At 39.8% G+C, this 21,399-nt stretch overlaps 1 protein-coding gene and 1 pseudogene across 2 annotated transcripts; both read right to left on the bottom strand.

Moving 5' to 3' along the window:
* Positions 1 to 6,791: 6,791 nt before the first annotated feature.
* Positions 6,792 to 6,922, bottom strand: LOC121927419 (annotated as a pseudogene).
* Positions 6,923 to 8,591: 1,669 nt separating this feature from the next.
* Positions 8,592 to 20,134, bottom strand: SELENOT (selenoprotein T). Of its 2 annotated transcripts, XR_006103090.1 has the most exons (7): positions 19,820 to 20,134; positions 13,680 to 13,790; positions 13,137 to 13,263; positions 10,942 to 11,029; positions 9,782 to 9,934; positions 9,258 to 9,407; positions 8,592 to 8,766 (listed from the first exon to the last, which is right to left on the bottom strand). XR_006103090.1 is itself a non-coding variant. In XM_042460114.1 (6 exons), exons 1-5 carry the CDS (start codon positions 20,098 to 20,100, stop codon positions 9,810 to 9,812), a joined length of 732 nt encoding a protein of 243 aa, XP_042316048.1. In that variant the 5' UTR covers positions 20,101 to 20,134; the 3' UTR covers positions 8,592 to 9,407; positions 9,782 to 9,809. The 2 variants fall into 2 exon arrangements, 1 of the variants encoding a protein (XP_042316048.1); XM_042460114.1 differs by having other exon boundaries at positions 8,592 to 9,407.
* Between the last annotated feature and the right edge of the window lie 1,265 nt (positions 20,135 to 21,399).

The following is a 21,399-nucleotide window of genomic DNA, read 5'->3' as shown; positions in this document are numbered from 1 at the left end:
AACTAGGTAATATTTAAGAATTTAGTTTTTAATCGTTGAGCAAGTCAAGAACCTGACTTTTTTTGATACATAGTTCAACTCATCTAATTTGCAAATTATTTCCCAATCATTTTTTTAAAAAATGCATTCAAAGGAAGAATCCATTTTATATGCCCATCAAGTGCTTTCATTTAATTGAGATCTGTAGATATTTGAAAAGTTGATGTGCTATTTCTTACTATATAACATTGTTCTAGTTATGCAAAATTAATTTAAACTGTACCATATAAAATGTTTGTCACTGCATTGATATAATAAATCCAGTGTAGGTTATACTTTAGTATCGGTCCATCAAGTAACAACTGTGTACAGGACCAAGTACTTCTCAGAGAAGTTAAAATACACAATCTGACATTAAACATGCATTGGGATCTGAGATTATTTCCAAACATTATCATTTTAAAGTAATCCTCCATTGTTCTTCTAAACAAGAGTGAATATTCATGGTGTGGGTGTGTGTTTATAAACAACCAAGTGTTTGTTTAATACCTATGGCTTATACACTTTGTCTCATGAATCATGGCAGCAATATACAGTTGGCCCTCCATCTCCATGGATTCTTTATCTACAGCTTGAAAATATTCCAAATATATAAGCAAACCTTAATCTTGCTATGACATTGTAGCAAGGACCCCTTGTGTATATTTAAGAGCCCTGGTGGCGCAGTAGTTAAATGCCTGTACTGCAGCCACTCACACACAAACCATAAGATTGCGAGTTCAATACCAGCAAAAGGGCTCAAGCTCAACTCAGGCTTCCATCCTCCAAGGTTGCTAAAATGAGTACCCAGCTTGTTGGGGGCAATTAGCTTACACTTTGTAAACCGCTTAGGGAATGCTTAAGTGCACTGATAAGCGGTATAGAAATGTACTTGCTACTGCTATTGTATATCAAAATCCGTAGTTGCTCAAGTCCCAGTAAATACAATGGCTCAGTAAAATGGCATTCCTTAGATAAAAGAGCAAAATCAAACTTTGCTTTTTGGAATGTATATTTTAAAAAAAATTATTTTCAAGCCATGGATGCTTGAACCCATGAATATGGTTGACTGTATATAAATGGGACAAGCACCCAGATTTTGGGGTCCACAGGGCTCCTGGAATCAAAACCCAGCAGATTATCAAGGGCCCACTGTAATTCAATTTCTACTTACCTTACTACCTCATCTGTATGCTGACAATTCTTCCCTATTGAAATAGTCACTTTTGAACAACTCTAGATCATGCACCTGCATTTTAGTTTCTCCACAACCATGAACATTTAGTTTACATGGTTTCCTTAATTCTTCTATTGGTACAGCAGATATTGTACATTAATAAAAAACTGGTTGATACAAGATAAAAACATTTATATGTAGAAACCATAGTCATCCATTATGGTTCCATGTTTACATTGATTAAGGCCAGCCTGGGCCTAAGTTGTCTTGAAGAATAAACTGCTAAGTATAATGGCTGCTTGGCAACTATTAGAAGACTGCACCATAGATGATTGGTTTTGGATTGGTTTTATTTCATTGCCCATTGTGTTAAAAATATTTTACTGGGAAAGAGAAATGTGTAAATATAACTGACTATATTGTCTTGGCTAAATCAGTGCTTACACTACTTGATACGGGGGACCAGGAGATCTCTCCCCCTCATCTGCCAGGAACAAGCACCATATTTGTGTTCACCAGCTGTTAACTGTTTCTTTGCTGGAAATGGCACCGCCACCATTTCCTGAACCACTGCAATACGACCTGGATCAATTTGGTAGCATACTCACACTACTGAAGATCCAGATCACTCTGGCACGCACATGCACACAAAGAATGGTTAGGGACCTGGAGTAAAATGCACCAGGTTGTTTTTTCCCCAATCAGTTTTGCCATACTTTTGCACCTTGCTTTGCCACACCCTTTCACTTTCTACTCTCTCCAAGTTAGAGATTATAAACGTGTGTATTTAGAGGGAAATGGACCTTATTTGTGACAGTTTGAACAAATTCTGTACCTTCTTGTTACTTCTACATGGCCTACACAGCTATCAAGTTATTTATTGGGCTTGTTCAGGTGGGGGGGGCTCTGACAATAATTCAAAGATTTTGTTCATATATTTTATACATTTTGGGTAGTTTGAATCTTACATCTGTGGCCCCCAAAACCAACCTCATCAGTCTTCTCCATCTTCTTTGCTTCTGGTATACCGGTAAGTGTGTTGATAGATCACTAACCAGCAACATGTTTCATCTCAATACAAGTTCAGATCACCTTTCCTACCTAAGCACCCTCTAGTGTCTCAGGCAAGGATGCTCTGTGCAAATTGATTCACCTCCCTTCACTGGCTGCCAATCAGTTTCCAGGCATGGTACAAAGTGTTGGTTATTACCTTTCAAGACCTACATGGTTTGGTTCCAGATCACTTGCAGGAACACGTTCTTCCATATAGTCCACCCTGCACCCTTCGGTCCTCTATTACAGCCTAAAGAAATCAAGATTATCTGCTGTGACCCACAGGGCCTATTCCACCGCTGCTCCTAGGCTATGCTCCTAGACTATGGAGGAGATGCGCCACATTAACACCTTTACGGCCTTTAAGGCCATAAAGATAGATCTCTTCCAGCAGGCCTTTCCTAATTAGTTACAACCTGAGCAGGGCAGCCGATGTCCTGCAAACATAAACTATCCCTCCCCGCTTTGTCCTTTATTATATTTGTTCTTATTTTAGTTTTTTTAATTGTAACTTTTTATTTGGGTTGGAGGGGACCTTGCTTTAATGGTAACTGATATTTTATTGTATTATATTGTATGGTTTTTAAGATGTAACCCACCTTGATTCCTTGAGAAAAGGTGGGCTATAAATAAATCATCATCATCATACTGTCATGTCTAGTGTTGTGTCACCTTGGCGATCCAGATCTCCTTGAAACAAAAAAGAGTGAATGCCCCCTAGAATCAAATAAAACTATATTTGCCTGCTTGGTACAAAGTATTCTGAAGGATGAATGCACACAGAATAACTTCAAAAGAAAGACATTTACAGCTCACAGCCACAGGTGTGTTTTACTGCTATATTTAACCATGTAGAACTGCTTTAATTCAGCCTTGTGCTAATACGCTATCAATTTATCCTCTGTTCAAACATTCTATTCATTAAGTTCACATTTATTGCGGATTCTGGTTGTATGTTGACCATCCCAAGATAAGCATCACTAGAGTTCCAGTAATAGCTCTGCAAACAGTGTTTTAAAGGAGTTTGTACCTTTCAGCTGTTTCTAAGCAATTTACAGAGAACCAACTGGCCTGTTTTTAGGGGCTTTACCTATGCCTTTAAAAGGCTATCTATTTATGACCACAGAAAAGACACTGCAATGTAAGCTGCATAGAACCATCTTTCAGAAATGATTGTTTGAACTAGAAAGTATATACAGTGCGCCTGTCATACATGGGCGCGCCTCATGCAGCTTCCACAATATGCTGGAAGCTGTGCTGGAAGAAGCGGCACCACATGCCAGAAAAAGTAATAGTGCATGCACCCATGGCGTGTGCCTCTGCGGCACATGCCCCATTATCTTTAATGGGGCTTGAGCATCCGTGAAATTTCCCTTACACCGGAGGGGGGGGTCCGGAATGGACCCCCGTGTAAGGAAAGGGACCACTGTACTGTCTTTTGTTAGTACAAGTGGAGTATCACTCATCTGGAATCTCAAAATTTAAAATATTCAAAAAATCCAAAACTGTCCACACTGGTGGCTAAGATAATGTCAACTTTGTTCTCTGACAGGTCTGTTATTTATTATTATTAACCTTTATTTATAAAGCGCTGTAAATTTACACAGCGCTGTACATACAATCTTTTTAATTGGACGGTTCCCTGCCCTCAGGCTTACAATCTGTGTGCACAAACTTTGTTTCATGGACAAAATTATTAAAAATATTAGGTATTTCTCCCATTTTGAGAGAAAGGGGGGATATAAAGCCAATAAATTAATAAATATTTACTTTCAGGCTACAGTGGGGCAAAAAAGTATTTAGTCAGCCACCAATTGTGCAAGTTCTTCCACTTAAAAAGATGAGAGGCCTGTAATTGACATCATAGGTAGATCTCAACTATGAGAGACAAAGTGAGAAAACAAATCCAGACAATCACACTGTCTGATTTGGAAAGAATTTATTTGCAAATTATGGTGGAAAATAAGTATTTGGTCACCGACAAACAAGCAAGATTTCTGGCTCTCACAGAGCTGTAACTTCTTCTTTAAGAGGCTCCTCTGTCCTCTACTCATTACCTGTATTAATGGCACCTGTTTGAACTCATCAGTATAAAAGACACCTGTCCACAACCTCAGTCACACTCCGAACTCCACTGTGGTGGAGATCAAAGAGCTGTCAAAGGACACCAGAAACAAAATTGTAGACTTGAACCAGGCTGGGAAGACTGAATCTGCAATAGGTGAGCAGCTTGGTGTGAAGAAATCAACTGTGGAAGCAATAATTAGAAAATGGAAGACGTATAAGACCACTGATAATCACCCTCGATCTGGGGCTCTATGCAAGATCTCACCCTGTGGGGTCAAAATGATCACAAGAACGGTGAACAAAAATTCCAGAACCACACAGGGGGACTTAGTGAATGACCTGCAGAGAGCTGGGCCCAATGCCACCAGGGACCAGATCCTGCAGTGCCAGATGTGTCCCCCTGCTTAAGCCAGTACATTCCAGGCCCGTCTGAAGTTTGCTAGAGAGCATTTGGATGATCCAGAAGAGATTGGGAGAATGTCATATGGTCAGATGAAAGCAAAGTAGAATTGTTTGGTAGAAACACAACTCGTCATGTGTGGAGGAGAAAGAATGCTGAGTTGCATCCAAAGAACACCATACCTACTGTGAAGTATGGGAGTGGCAACATCATGCTTTGGGGCTGTTTCTCTGCAAAGGGACCAGGACGCTGATCCGTGTACAGGAAAGAATGAATGGGGCCATGTATCGTGAGATTTTGAGTGCAAACCTCCTTCCATCAGCAAGGGCATTGAAGTTGAAACATGTCTGGGTCTTTCAGCATGACAATGATCCCAAACACACTGCCCAGGCAACAAAGGAGTGGCTTTGTAAGAAGCATTTCACGGTCCTGGAGTGGCCTAGCCAGTCTCCAGATCTCAACCCCATAGAAAACCTTTGGAGGTAGTTGAAAGTCTGTGTTGCCCAGCGACAGCCCCAAAACATCACTGCTCTAGAGAGGAGATGTGCATAGAGGAATGGGCCAACATACCAGCAACAGTTTGTGCCAACCTTGTGAAGACTTACAGGAAACGTTTGACCTCTGTCATTGCCAACAAAGGATATATAACAAAGTATTGACATGAACTTTTGATATTGACCAAATACTTATTTTCCACCATAATTTGTAAATAAATTCTTTCCAAATCAGACAGTGTGATTGTCTGGATTTGTTTTCTCATTTTGTCTCTCATAGTTGAGGTCTACCTATAATGTCAATTACAGGCCTCTCTCAGCTTTTTAAGTGGGAGAACTTGCACAATTGGTGGCTGACTAAATAATTTTTTGCCCCACTGTATGTTTATGAGGTGTATATGAAACAAATTAATTTAATGTTAAGACTTGGGTCTCATCTCCAAATTCCAAATATTCCAAAATCCGAAATCTAAAACATTTCTGGTCCCAAGCATTTTGGATAAGGGAGACTTATTGCCAAAGAGGTTACCAGATGCTAGAATATTTTTAAGGGCAAAAGTAAAGAATTTGATGTGCTGCCACTAATAAAATAACCATATTAAAATAATTTGAATTAAGTCTCTTAATTCAAAGCAAAGTCTGTTATCATGCTTTTCAAAGGTAATTCACCATAAAATGACAAAAAAAGCAACAAATTTTAAAATTCAACAGAATGCGAGGCACACTGAATATGATGACCACCAAAGTCATGAGTGTTCTGGATGCTTTAGCATACATTTTCAATAGAACCCTCCCAATGTGTACCTAGGACTAAAGATCCTCACTTCTTTATAACAGATATGCCACTCTATTAATTAGAATGACGTACCAGTTATGAAGAAATGCAGCTATTATGTCTTGAATGGCTGTGGTGATGACAGAACTTCAGTAGTTGTGCTTTCTTCCTGAGAGGATTAGGGAATGGGGTTATCTAAGCTATTCAAATATCTGGAAGCTAGGCTTCAGAGAAACTGAAAGTGAAGTCTTCGTTCATTTTATTTGGTTTAAAATGACACTCCTAACATTTCTTAAAATGTAAAATAAATCTGAACGCTTTCATGGCCGGCATCCATAGTTTTTGTGGGTTTTTCGGGCTATGGTGGCCATATTCTAGAAGAGTTTGCTTCTGATGTTTCACCAGCATCTGTGGCTGGCATTTTCAGAGAATGCTTCCATGCCAGCATTCTCTGAAGATGCCAGCCAAAGATGCTGGTGAAAAATCAGAAACAAATTCTTCTAGAACATGGCCACATAGTCTGAAAAACCTACAAAAAAACCTAACACACAATTAAGAGTGGATAGTTTTCATAACAATAACCAAATTACCCTCTACTTGCAATTGTACCTAACAGAACGTCCCTCTAATGCTAGCAAAATACTGGTAATACATGCAACTGGCCTCTCCTAGACAGATAGCAAAGCATCCTACACAGGTCAACAATGTCCTCTGTCAAACAAAAAATTCAATTATCTTTACCAAAAATATTGGTTTCCTGAAGAGCAACTGTAAACAGTTTTTAATATTTATTTATTTATTTATTATTTTATTTCTATGCTGCCTTTTTCCCAAAAGGGACCCAAGGTGGCTCACAATATAAGAATACATTAAAACCATTTTTAAAAAAGACAATTAAAATAATACACTTGATCTTAGCCAAAAGGCCAAGAAGTGATAAGTGATTTTTCCCTTTGTATTTGCCCCCCTCCAGAGCACTTCTTCTGATTCTAATTGTAATGTTTTAATTGTAAACAGTTTAATCAAAAAGCGACTATTCCTTGTCTAAGCAGGGCTGCCACAAAATGATCACTCTTTTTACAGACAGAGAAGGGCCTCTGCAGGGGAAACCTAAATCTATACATTTCAGGGGAAGACTCTGGCAGTGGCACTGCTGGTGACCTTCTTAAATGGAGCAGCTGTTGTCAGACTGCATGTGCCCATTCCCATCATAATTCATGTGCGGACATATTATGCTATAGCAGGGTGGACAAACGAAGAGGGAAAGGGGCCCAATTTGCACTCTACTCGTTTCCCAGCAGGCTGCACTGGATGTCAAGCCCTTAACTGCATTTAAAACAACAACAACCTTTTAAAATATTGGCCTAATGGCCACACTGCCCAATCCTGTGCTATCAGAGGCATTTTCTAGGGGAGATAGTTGAAACCATTTGAGATGTCTGAGAAGAACTCAGCTATTGATGCTTGAGACAGCAGCAAAATAAAGACAACACCAAAACAGGCCCCCACTCATGAACTTTTCTCTGTGGATAGAAGCTGAACCAGCTCTTCACCACTTGCATATTAAAATTTTAAACTGAAAGTTCATTAAATTTAAATCTCATGTTAGCCTTAAAGTAATTCCTGGCAAAGCAGCAAGTGTATACATCTGTTGCTTCCATGGATTACCCAGTAAGCCCATGGAACAAGAGCACTACTGGATTGAATGCCAAACTTTGATTGTCCTAAAGATGCTGTGCAGTATTTTAAAGTGACTAATATTATACAGCTACAGTTTGGATTCTGTTCTATTTTTAAAATCTTCACTCTGGAGCAGGAAGGCTCAGAAGTGAGGTGGAATGCTTTACATGAGAGATTTATGGAAATTCACAACCTAGTAACCCATCTTAGCAACTACAAACACAGGTGTAAATTACTTGTTTTTCCAGTTTGAAAACGTACACATGGAATACATCATTTACCGAAAACTAAAATTCTATCAGTACAAGAAACTTTTAACTCCCTTCAGAATATGTACACTACTCCATCACTCTGAATATATTTTAACTGATTATTCAAAAAGACTAGGAAGAATTGGTCAACAGATCAGAAATGGTGTTTTGGTGGCATCTAGCCAAGGTGTTCTCCAGCCAAGTATCTGCTGAAGCCCATGGATCTCCCAAGAATTTTGTCCAGAGAGTTGGGGGACCTGCAAATTAATGTATAGTTGCCCCCCACTTCTTCAGTTTCTGGGTAAATCTGCTGGATCAAAAGCACTCAATCCAGTTCTAGCCTTCACACTGCTTAAACGTAAAAACCTTTTGATTTTGTGTAGGCTTTCTTTCCTCCTTCCACTCCAATAAGCACACCCTTATTTCCCTTCTGTGCAATGAAAGAGGGCAAAATTGTACTTACTTGTGCACTTGAAATTAAAGTATCCTCTTAGGCAGCATAATGGACTGCCTATTGGATACTTTCCAAATTAAAGATGACCTGAGTCAGTCCAAGAATTATGGAAGTGCAGTGTCGAAAGAAAAAAAAATGCCACAGCATTTAAAAATTGTCTTGTTTTTTTCCTTCAAGAAGTTAAATCAGGCAAATTCATACAGTAATTCAAGCTTCTTCACACACAGTAAATGAATTTTCTTTATTTAAATTAGTCCGCTTAGTTCATATTCAGGACAGCATAAAAGCCAAGGTACTTGATCATTCAGACTGGCCCAGAAAAAGGACTTCAAACTGCAGAGGGAATCTGAACAGCACTTGGTCTTCTCTGAAGTCAGGATGTTGAGAGTAGTTAACTCTGCATATAATTTTGTTTATATAATTTAGTATACAATGCACCATTCACTCAGCAATATAATCTGAAAATATACAAAACTTACATAACCAAATCAGCAATGTTTGACAGCCATCAGTTATCATCCAAATTAGTTTAAGAGGTAACCAGCACTCATAAAGCTCCACAAATAGAACATGAATTCTACATAAAGCAGATCAGACATCTTTTTCCAAGAAAAATAAGGATATTCACTTATTCAATCATCTTCTTCAGCATGAATATAAAGGATTGGATCCAGACTCAAGTCAGATACACTCATGCCTCACTGATTTCAGCAGGACATAAGGCAACTAACTTAGTGGGATTCAATCCTAAACAAAATGTTGTCATCAGTTAATGCCTACATTGTCTAGTGCTGAACTGGTTCGTTAACATTCTTTGTAAAAAAAACAACAACAACAACTATACAGTATTATTGCACTCCTTGAATGTGCAAGTACTTGGAAACATACCAGTACTGAAAAGAGGTCTTGCATTAAGATTTTCAGGAAGAACAACATGAAGGCGAGGAGGAGATTCCAGTCTGTACCAACAGCATGCTGCCTTCAGTACAGGCCTTCATTATTTCATTCATGTTGCCTTTCAAAGCTGTCACTTAATATCTGTTAAACACAGGAAGGCAAACTTATCAGGTAGCTCCACAAAATAAGATAAAAGAAAGCTATCAAAATTGTTTATGCTAACTATTCACAAACAAAGAATGTTAAACAGATCTGGAAACAGCAAGAATAATTAACTCACACTTATATATTAATGTTACTTTGCTGCTAAAAGATACAAATCCCTTAGGCAGGCTAGAGGATATCTAGGAACGTTAAACATCTAAATCTAAGTTTTCACAATTTCCAAAATCACTTCCTTGGATGGAAGTTTAATTCTTTAACTAATGTTACACACTTTCATGGTACATTTAATATCCATTTTATATTTTTAAAATATCAAATGAGTAACTGAGCCATCTTCAAATTAAACTTACAAGAAGTTTTCAGTACTGATGGATGGGGCTATGATCTATGATGTGGCATTTGCTCCATATGCACATTGAGTTTCATTTCATTATCAAGGATTTGAACAAGTTGTTGCATGGAAGGAAGATGTCCAGACTCTAGCTTCGACCACACAGGAACATCTAAATACGAGGTATGGAGGGGAGAGGAAAAAGCATAACGGATACAATATTTGCACAAAACAAATGAACAAACCAAGAACAGCTATGTCATTTATTCACCAAGCTCTTTAGGAGTAACAATTGCTATAAACATTTGAAAACAGTAAATCAAGTTTTACCAAGCAAGAATTCTCTAACCAAAATTTCACAAACTGAATTCACTCTTATCTTGGTCAGACTAATAACGAGCCAAGATATTTCTTATTGCAGAAAAACATGTACAACTTAACTTATTCTGCAACAATAGATATAGTTCCTCATTATTTTTATGTGTTAAGGAACGTATGAAGGCTACAGATGTTCTCCCTATCCCAAGCATCCTTTTCTTTCACACCCACACATCCCTAGAGAAAGCTCAGGAGCTGTTTTTGGTCAGGGGTGCTTTGATTGCGAGTTCTTACATGGCAGGGGGGTTGGACTGGATGGCCTTTGTGGTCTCTTCCAACTCTATGATTCTATCTCAATGACTCAAAGTAAAAATAATGTTGTCTTTATGCTTTTTTATATTCTACAACCACTGAGTGCCTTTCTGGGAGACCAAAATTAATGTATAAATTTATTATTTAAAATAGATAATATCAGATAGCATTTCTAAAGAATATACAATTATTTTTGAAAAATTACTCTGTGCACAAGAGTTCCATGAAAATTCATGTACCAAGATCTCTGCCAATTTATACAAGTCAAGCAATGCACACTTATTGCCTTGTTAATGATCAAGCTAATTATATAAGAGTGCCCTTGTTAAAATAAAATGGGAGCATATAATTCACATGTTCTTAACTGCCTGAGAAAATTTAGGACTCAATACCAGTTGTCACTTTTTGACAATGAACTTGGGGGGGGGGGGCACATGTCACAAAGACACATCTTATCCCCTGCATGCAGCCAGTAAGTTTACAGACATTTTAAAAATAAGTACAAAACTACTTAAAGTCTGGACAATGCAAATGCTTTTCAAAACTCACCATTTAAAGTTATTTCAAATGCACCTGTTGACATACACTGGTTCTCAATCATGTTGCTGAGGAAGAAGACCATCATACAAGCATAGATCTAGAGGTTAAGAGTATTACCCCATATTACTATATTTAAATCAAGCAATGCATGCCAGTTCCCATGTACAGTCATCCCTTCTTATCCACAGAGGATACATTCTGGACCCCTCCTCAGATAAAAGACACAGGACCTGAAATCCCGTTGTCCTCAACTGCTGGTGCAATGTGCACATGGATGTTAGTGTGGTCGTGTGCATGTGCCTCCACTGGAAACAACGGGGATTGTCAACTGCAGATGCTCAAATCCACGGATGGCAAGGCCCAACTGTATAATCAATTAATCAACAGCAACTTGCTAATTAGCTTACTTGCTGTTCACCGCTATGATCTTTGGAATAGCGGTATATAAATAAAACAAATTATTATTATTATTATTATTATTATTATTATTATTATTATTATTATTAATATTTGGGATTCTTTTTTAATCAGCCATTATTTTCCTTAAACCTCTTACATTAGGAATATTCATTTGAAATACTTCAAAGAAATACATGCAAGTAACAAACAGTGTAATGCACAACTAACTGGTTAATAAAGGGAAGCTAGAATGGGTACGTCTTTTAAAATATAGCCTCTTTTATTAAATAGGTAAGAAATTGAGTGCAAAAAGTGCTTCATACAAAACATCTATCATTTTAGTATGAATCTGTTTTATTATTATTTTGTTTCAAGCCCTTGTGGTGTTTTTACCCTGTTCAGCACTCTGCTGAATACACTTTTGATAATACACATTAAGTACAAATGATGCAATCTTCACTAACACGACACCAAAAGATTTCAGTAACAAAGATTAAATATTTCAGCAGGTCATAAAAATACAAGAATGGTACTTTTTTGGATAAGGTACACCTGGGATCAGGATATTAGATTTTGACCCATTCCTTCATTTGGTCATTTATTTACTAACAATATTATCAGAATGTTTAAAGCTAAGATCAGAGAATTTGGTTTTTAGGATACTGTTCACATAAACAAGTAGGGGAGAGCCTTCTGTAGGCGGGTTACAAACGGCCCTCAAGGGGCCGTTTTCCCGCCACCGCCATTCGCTGCGTAGGGAAGCCCCAGCTGCCAGACCGCGAGGCTTCCCTGCGCAGCAAAAAAGGAGCGGCGAAATGCCGCTCCTTTTTGGAACGCGGAAGTGGCGCCGCGAGGGGTGGAGTGCGCCCTCGCGACGTCACTTCCGCCGCGACACGTCTGGATGCACAGCGTCCAATACGTAAAAATGGTGGCGCCCATGTGGATGGGCACCGCAAAAAAGTACGCGCTCTGCGCGTACTGGGAGGAAGGGCCATCAGGAAGGTAAGAACCTTCCTAACCCTAATACGGTCCTTCCTAACCCTAGTACGCGCGGAGCGCGTACTTTATGGCGGTTTGTAACCCGCCGTAGTAATTTTCTCTTTTCATCCTTACAAGACAGTGTGTTCAATTCAGTAAAAATATAAGCCAGGTTCTCATGTTATAGTAAACCATTAATGCTTTCACTTAATGACCAACAAAACTGAATGAACTCTGGTGTGTGTTTTGTTTAAAATGCCAGCAGTTTGGCTTTTTCTCTCTCAACAAACAAGACTGCTGGGTCCACACAATAGGCTGTGGTTTGTTCAGCTGGAGCAAGCAGAAGCAACTAGAAATCAGGAGGCAGAACGGTGGCTTGTTTAGAGTAAAATGGGGGTGGAGAAAGTGTGGTACATGGATTGCACATGGCCCTCAGGGGTCAATATTTTTGCAAATCCTTTGACATTTTTTTCAACTTTTTTCTTATTCGAAACATTATTTGTTATATATCTGTAATCCCTTCAGGCTGTTTTAGGTACAAAATACAGACATTGAACTGACAAGAAAGTAAAATGTAGGTTGAGTTCGGTTTAATTTCCTGGGTAAACAGGCCTCTCCCATGCCTAGAACAACTTGGGGGGACAAAACATAATAAAATTACCACCAAGAATCTCCAACAGATGCTAGAAGATGCTCTGAGTGAAAAGTAATTTCAAAAAATTGCTAAGGTAGGGTGTGATCCCTCCATATGTTCCTGTGGGGGCTCCTGTCAGTTGCCTACTCCTGCATACAACCAATTTTAATATGCCCATAGTTAAGAGGCGTACCTTATTTTCTTGGCCCCACTGCCAGATGCTTGGAGCTTGCATGCCAAAGAAAGCAAAAGGATCCTTGCCAACAATAATGAAGCCCATTAACACTAGTTTGAAGACTGACAGGAAAGATGCTATATGTCTGGTAAAAAAAAAAGAGAGAGAAATCAAACATTGAAGATAATATTCTGAAAAATACTATATCAAAAAGTCAAAAATTATGTTACATCTCACTACACATCACTAGTCTTCACTTCATCAACATTACATTACTGAAAAATGCTAGCCTTCTTTGGGTGTTTTCATTATCATCATTGTCATCATCCACATTCTCTTTATAACAGGAATTATTATTATAAACATTATATCTTTTACAAAAGCATCATGCCATTACTGGCATGTAAGACTAGGAGTGATTGCTCCAAACTGCATAAGCTGAAGAACATGAGCATGAACTTTGGCCACTGGAATCAAGTAAGATTACTCTTTATGTTATAGAATATAATCTGTTCAAACTACTGGAAACATTTAGCCTGTTCTAACTCATAATCCACTTACCTATAAATAGGTTGAGGAAGATAGTTTTCCCCTTCAATGCGGATGTCTGGGTACCGCTGGCTAATAACCCGCATGTACTCCTCAAACACCCGCCTGTATCCTCAGGAAACACTGGAGAGAAATATTTTTCACAATTAAAGCTAATGTGTTACAAACATTGTGTTTAATTATTCGTCAGTTCCCTGAAATATTCTATCTACTGCTTAAACTCTACCACCCTGATCCATAAAATATTTTCTACTTCTCATCACTCAAGGAATCACACTAGGATGCAATTAAAAAGAATCCAAGACTGAAGTTGTTGTTGTTGTTATTATTATTATAGCGCTGTAGATTTGCACAGCGCTGTACATACAAACAATAAATAAATAGATAAGAGTAAACCAGCCTATGGCGTACAATCTAAGAAATAATAGGATAATACATATAAAATACATAGCAATACAGGAAATGGTTCAATAAAACAGGCAACAAAAGAACATCAAATAGCAAATGATAATCACACAATGCCTGGGAACACTTCTCTGAACAGGATGGTCTTCAACTCCGTTTTGAAGCTGGTTAAAGAAGTGATGGCCTTTGCTCATGGGGGAAGACGGTTCCAGGAGTGAGGGGCAGCAAGTGAAAAGGGGCGAATCCTAGATGGGGCAGAGGAAATCCCGGGCTGAGACAACAGACCTTGACTACCAGAACGGAGGGCCCGAGTGGGAAGGTGAGGAGAAAGAAGGTCTGATAAATAAGGAGGGGCCAGCCCATGGAGGGCTTTAAACGTCAACAGCAGAAGCTTATACTGAATATGGAAAGGGAGGGGGAACCAGTGAAGGGATGTCAACAAAGGAGAGATATGGTCAGAGCGGTGGGCGGATGTGATAATGCGTACAGCTGAATGCTGGACAGAAATTAAAGGACGGAGGTGCCCAGCCAGGAGGATGTTACAGTAATCGAGTCGTGAGACCACTAGGGCATGAACCAGAATCTTGGCAGTAGAGGTGGAAAGATATGGTCGGATTTTGGCAATATTGTATAAAAGCAATCTACAAGCCTTGGCTGTGGTCTGGATCTGAGGAATACACGACAGAGAAGAATCAAAGATCAAACCAAGACTGCAGGCTTGCTGGACTGGTTGAATAGAAATGTTGTCCACAGAGACAGAAAAGGAGTGTTGAAGGGTGGACTTAGGAGGAAAGACAAGAAGCTCCATCTTGGACATGTTGAGCTTCAAACGCCGATGGCGCATCCACTATGAGACAGCTGTGAGACAAGACGAAACTTGCTGTTCAAGCCTTGGAGAAAGGTCAGTGGTGGAAAGATAGAGCTGAGTGTCATCAGGATACAGATGGTAGGAAAAACCAAAAGAGCTAATGAGTTTTCCTAAGGACAGTGTGTAGAGAGAAAACAGAAGGGGACCCAGAACAGAGCCCTGGGGAACTCCAAGAGATAAGGGAACAAAGGACGACCTGACCACCTGTGGGCACTGCAAAAGATCTGTCTGACAAATAAGATCTAAACCAGTCAGTTCTAACGCTGGGAGTTTTTGTTGAATTCAAATGCAGCAGTTCCATCACCAGTGTGTTTTGGCAATCTCATGCAAGTTTGATTAATCAGCATACAAATACAGTGGTACCTCGGGTTACGAAATTAATTCGTTCCGCCATTCCTTTCGTAACCCGAAAATTTCGTAACCCGAAACACTTTTCCGTTAGCACTGGAAAGCCTATAGCTGCACTTTGCAGCATTTGAATTTCGCGCCGAAATGAATTTCGTAACCCGAAAAATATTTCGTAACCCGAAACAGTTTTTGCCAATCCAACTTTTTCGTATCCCGGAAATTTCGTAACCTGATCATTTCGTATCCCGAGGCACCACTGTAAAATGATTTTTTTCCCCTGTTGTGTCACTTTGACTTAATAGACTTTGTTAATACATTCCTGGGAACAAAGTGATAGCTGCTTTACGCTTGGATTCAAGTATTTTAGAAGAAAGTTGGCTACTAGAGCAGGATTTTACCAGGTTTTACTGGCTGTCTTTTGTAGGTATTCCTTATTGTGACACTCATTTTTTTATTGAGATACTTGCATATCTATACTACAGCAGTCAAGTGCTGAAATTCTTTGTGTATGTTGAGTAATACAAAATAGAGCAAGCAAAACAGAGTGGAATTTGAGTTTCTACATGGGATTGCCACAAAAAACAAACAAACATATTGATATTATTTTGTTTTGTTATTTTGTTACTTCTGTTTTCTTGTTAGCTTTTCCAAACGTTCTCAAGAAAAGCAAGCAAAAAACTCAAACAAACCTCCTAATGGGTGATAAATTGCAGTACTGAAAGAAATTGGTATTTTTTATACAGTATGAGTGGTACCCTGCGTAGTCAATATTTGGAAGCACACTAAATGTTATTTGCTGTAATCCAAGAAGTGTACTTCACAGTTGTAGTACTGTACTGTCGAGAATTGAGAGTAGATGAACAGATTGCAGATAAATCTTCAAGAAAAGAAGGCAGTTTGAATTTCATTTAAATCAGATGTCCTATCAATACCCCTATACCTAGTCAGTCTTAGGACAGATAGTAAGTTCAAACATGGTTATTTAGGACCCTTTGTGCTAGGCTCTTATTTCATTTTCATGTTTTGTTTTTTCTATTTTTGCCAGCCTGCTAATTCCCATCTTGAATTTCTTTCTTTGGCTTATCTGTTTTTCACCTATAACTGATAGTTCAGAGCCAGCATGGCATAGTGGTTTTGAGGGTTGGACTACAACTCCGAACCAAGGTCAATTCCCCGCTTGGCCATGAAAGCCACTGGGTGACCTTAGGCAAGTCACACTCTCAGTCTCAGGGGAGGGCAATGACAAACCTCCTCTGAATAAATCTTGCCAAGAAAACCCCAGGATAGGTTTGCCTTAAGTTAAGAAATAAATGTTTTGGAGGTATACAATATGCACGCACACAACTGATAGTTACTGAAGTGGAAATAAAATGCTTGCGGCAGTGGTTCTCAAATGGTGGGACAAGACTCCCAGGGGAGGGTGCGAATGTTGCTCAAGGGGGTGCAAGACTTGGAGGCTCTGATCTCTCCTAATCTTCTCAAATCGTTTTATGTGTAAAATTTACACAATTTGAGTTAAATATTGAATTTACTATATTGTTCTAATTTGAATTATGTTATTCATGGATATGTTTAGACATTTTAGTCAAAAAATGGACCCCAACAATCTGAGTCGACTTATGTAAAGTGCTGTACTTTAACTCTTATTTTAAAAAAGGAAGCATCCCTCGGGGAAAAACAAGAGTGTAATCTGTCCTGGAAGCACTGACCACTCTCTATTCTCTCATCCATCCATACCTATAGTGTGAGCACAAACAGCTATATTGGCTGGAATTTTGTAAAATCTTTGGCACTGTTTTCCTTTGCTTCACCTTTTCAATTCTTAGTTACATGCCCCTAGGTTTTATTCTTGACTTATCCACAGGTCTTATCAAAATCCACAATTGGGGGCCCCAGACCTGTCCTCGACTTACACATGAGGTCGACTTATAGTCAAGTATATATGGTATTTAATTATAAATTGTTAAAACATGGATATACAGGGGCTCATTTGTTCAAGTTTTGGGGGAAGACTACTTGTTACCATTGCACTTTCCTTAGATTTGTTTCAGGCCACCAGTTTTAGGAGGTATACATATATTTTGTGTACTTCAGATGTCACATGTTACAGTTTACTTCTTTGTCTGGGAATAAGGAACCTCTGGCTCTCCAAAAGTTACACTGCAGTGGGAGTTGGAATCGAAAGTGTCTGGAGCAACATGGGCTTCCTATCCTTGCTAGTTAGACATGTGTTTTAAATTGGTTTTAATAAATTACCTGACATAATTAGGTGTGATGAGATAGAGGAGTGGAAGAAAATGGAAATGTGTTTCTGCTATTCTTCTAGGTACTGAGGTTTTGACATGTTTTATCATGTGTTTCTGCAGGTCATATTACAGCGGGCCTTTGGTATCATCTGTGGTTTGGTTCAAAGCCCCCCACATGGATGGCAAAACCTGTGGATGCTCAAGTCTCAATATACAACGGCTGTGGATACAGAGGGCCCATTGTACCTTCTTTGAAAGCTTATTATGTAACAAGTGTGGCGCAATGGTTTGAGCGTTGGACTATGGCTCTGGACACCAGGGTTCGATTCCCAGCTCAGCCATGAAACCCACTGGCTGAACAGGCTGCGTGTTGGATTCTTTTTAAATGTGTTTTAAACACTTTTTATCTTTGTAACTATATTTTATTCTTTTATAGGCAATCTGTTTTAATATTGTAATAATTTAATTCTGTTTTAATGTAACGCTTTTCTGTGTTTTTAACTGTACTGTTTTATTCTTGTAAGCTGCTCTGAGTCCCAGTTTTGGGGGAAAGGAGGGATATAAATAACAACAACAACAGGTGACCACGGGCAAGCCACACTCTCTCAGCCTCAGGGGAAGGCAATGGCAAACCTGCTTGGAAGAAATCTTGCCAAGAAAACCCCATCATAGGGTCACCGTAAGTCAGAAATGACTTGAAGATAAACAACAACAAGCACCATCACCATGCAAGGAGCATCATTATCATTGTCATCATACAATCTCCAACTGTCTACATTCCTTGGAACTGAGGTTGCCTCTTCTCTGCCTGATGCCTCCCTTAATGCCCTCCCTCCATAACAGCAAAGGAGGACAAGGTGTTGCCAAATGGAGGGCATTCAAGGGGGAAAAATGCAGATTTCAGTCTTGGAGTGGGACAGAGGAGAGATAATTATCCATTGCTTCTCACTGTCTGTGTGTGTATGTATATGCATACAGTGGGCCCTTGTTATCCACTGGAGTTTCGTTCCAGGCTCCCCCGTGGATAACAAAATCCGTGGATGCTGAAGCGTGGCAGAGTGGTTAAAATTCAGGATTTTACTTATGCTCAGGAGCTGGGAAAATACAGTACTGAAATACTGAGAGCAAAGGTTGTTATGTTATTCAGGTCATGCCAAATTCTCAGTTTTGGAACGTAAACAATTTTGAAACGGCTCCAAACTTATCATTTTAACCCAAACAAAAGGAAGTACTGCAAAGACAGTTTGGGGACAGTGAAACAAAACGTAACGATAAAAGATAGATGGATGGGTTCCCCACAAGGGACAGCGACGTGTTAGGTGTGATATCTGAGTATCCAATGAATATACAGGGGTTTAAATGTTTAGATTCAATGTAACCAGTGAAATGTGATTTCTAGTATTCTTTGTTCAAATCACTTTAAAAAACTGGGTTCACTTTGAATTCGGGGTCCCAGTAATTTGGATGCATTTCCTACTGGGAACAATGCTGCAGCTAAAAATAAACAGTGTTCCTTATATAGAAAATCAAGGTTTGCTAGTTGGAATTATACTTTTTTGGAATATTTTCTAACTGTCGATGCTTGGATCCGTGGATAAAAAAATCCGTGGATAAGGAGGGCTGACTGCATATATAGATAGATAGATAGACAGACACATATACACACATGTTAACATTTGTATAAGATAACACTATATTGAGCATATAATTATAACCATGCTTAATATAGTATTATTTTATACGAATATTAATAAGAAGTCTAATTTCCAACTAGCAAAACTTGTACAATGTAATAATATTCTAGCGAGATAGATAGATAGATAGATAAACACACATTATAGCATGTAGGTGATATGAAGCGTAGATTATACCCACTGTCTCCCGGCAGGAGAGTAATTATGCTATCTGCATATTCTATTATTGTATCATTGCTATATTATTATTTATCTATAAATAACACAAACACTGCTTTTACCTGAGAGGACGCCTCTCTAGGAATCTCTAGGTCCTCCAGGGCAACTCTGTGGCCAACGCCTGACAGACGCCGACCATAGAGTTGCGCCGGAGGAGCCACAGACGCCGAGGAGAGAGTCCTCTCTAGGAATAGCCTCTAGGTCCTTCAGTGCGAGTTTTGGTTAAAGTGGACCATAGAGTTGCGCCGGAGGACCCAGACATTCCTAGAGAGGACCTACCAACCAAGGCCGCAAATAGGGAAGGATGCGTGCATTGTCATGTTAAAGTGGGGCCGTGCTTAAAACGGAGGGCATCTCCCTTCGTTCTCTCACCAGATCTGGAACTTGAGCAGAGGCCCCGTGGCGTAGGCCATGCGCAGCTTCTTCCCCGGCGGCAGCCCCCCTCCAGTCTGCTGCGCCGAAGCCCCGCTCGCGAAGCTCACGGCCAGCAAGAAGAGCAGCGCCAGCCCGGCCTTCTTCTTCATCCTCGCTCTCCTTCCTTCCTGCCGCCCTTTGGACCCTTCCTCCCTGGCGGCGCCTCGCGTAGAAACTTCCCCCGCTCCGCCTCCGCCACAAACGGCAAGGTCACGCGAGCCGGCCGGGTTAGTGCGCATGCGCCAACCGTCAGCCTATCCGCGGCCGCCAAGAGAAAAGGGGCGGGGTTAGTCCAACAGCCGTTAAGCGACGTCACAAACCTTGCGCGCGAGGGGGGGGAGCGAGGAGGGAAAGTGCGCATGCGCCAACAGTCAAAAGACACTGAGCCCGTTGTTTGTTATTATTTACCTCATTCGCCTGTAATAGAGCGGCTCCTCCACTCCCCACTTCAAAGTGTTTCTTCTTAAATCCAAAAAAAAACCACACTGCAGAAATAACCCACTGTTTTAACTGCCCTGGCTCAGTGCTAGAGAATTCTGGGAAATGTAGTTTTCTGATACAGAGCTGACATTGGTCCCCCCCAAACTGTGCCCTCTTAAAAGATAATGGACTTCAGTTCCCAGAAGCCTCAGCCCTGTTGGCCAATAGCTTGGGATTCTGGGAACTGAGATCCTTTCTTTTGCGTCGTGTCCTTTTAGATTGTAAGCCTGGGGGCAGGGAACCGTCTAATTAATAATATTAATAATTATAATAATTGTAAGCCGCTCTGAGAACCTTTATGGCGGAAAGGCGGGGTATAAATACCGTAAATAATAATAATAATAATAGTTTGGGGACCACTGTAACTGAAAGGAAGAAATGGGCAGCGTGAGCTTTCGTAGACCAAAGTCTACTCCCTTAGATGCATTTGGTGGTGTAGTTTTGTGAGATGTTTATAACCTCTGCCAGAGAGCTCTGGTGTCACAATAAACTACAATTCCCAGGACTCCCTAGTAGTTTTGTGAGATATTTAACTTTCTCTGTCAGAGAGCTCTAGTCCCACGGTAAACTACAATTCCCAGGATTCCCTAGCAGCACTGAGCCAGGGCAGTTAAAGTGGTCACAAACTGCATTATTTCTGCAGTGTGTTTTAGGCCTTGATAATTATTGTTTTTGGGTGCCTTCAAGTCGTTTACGACTTATGGCGACCCTAATTCTTGGAACATGTCATCAAAGGGGAGGTTGCCATTGCCATCCCTTGAGGCTGAGAGTGTGTGACTTGCCCAAGTGGGCTTCCTTACTAAGCAGAGATTCAAACCCTTGTCTCCAGAGTCATAGTCCAACACTCAAAACCATTACGCCACTAGTGTCCAAATAAGTGAGGCAAATAATAAACCCTCAAGCGCCTCAACAGCATTGCCACACCAAACAGCTAAGTATCTACTGACTGATAACAAGGCTAGCCCTCCCTCCAAACTATTAAAATTCCTCAATTTCAGTTCTGCTTTTAAACAAACAACACCTTATCCAGCACTTAATATTATTTTCAGTGTTTGAGA

Source organism: Sceloporus undulatus, chromosome 3 (genome assembly GCF_019175285.1).
Source record: "Sceloporus undulatus isolate JIND9_A2432 ecotype Alabama chromosome 3, SceUnd_v1.1, whole genome shotgun sequence".
Classification (NCBI taxonomy): Eukaryota; Metazoa; Chordata; class Lepidosauria; order Squamata; family Phrynosomatidae; genus Sceloporus; species Sceloporus undulatus.
The sequence above is the reverse complement of the archived record's forward strand: the minus strand, read 5'-3'. Positions and strand labels throughout refer to the sequence as shown.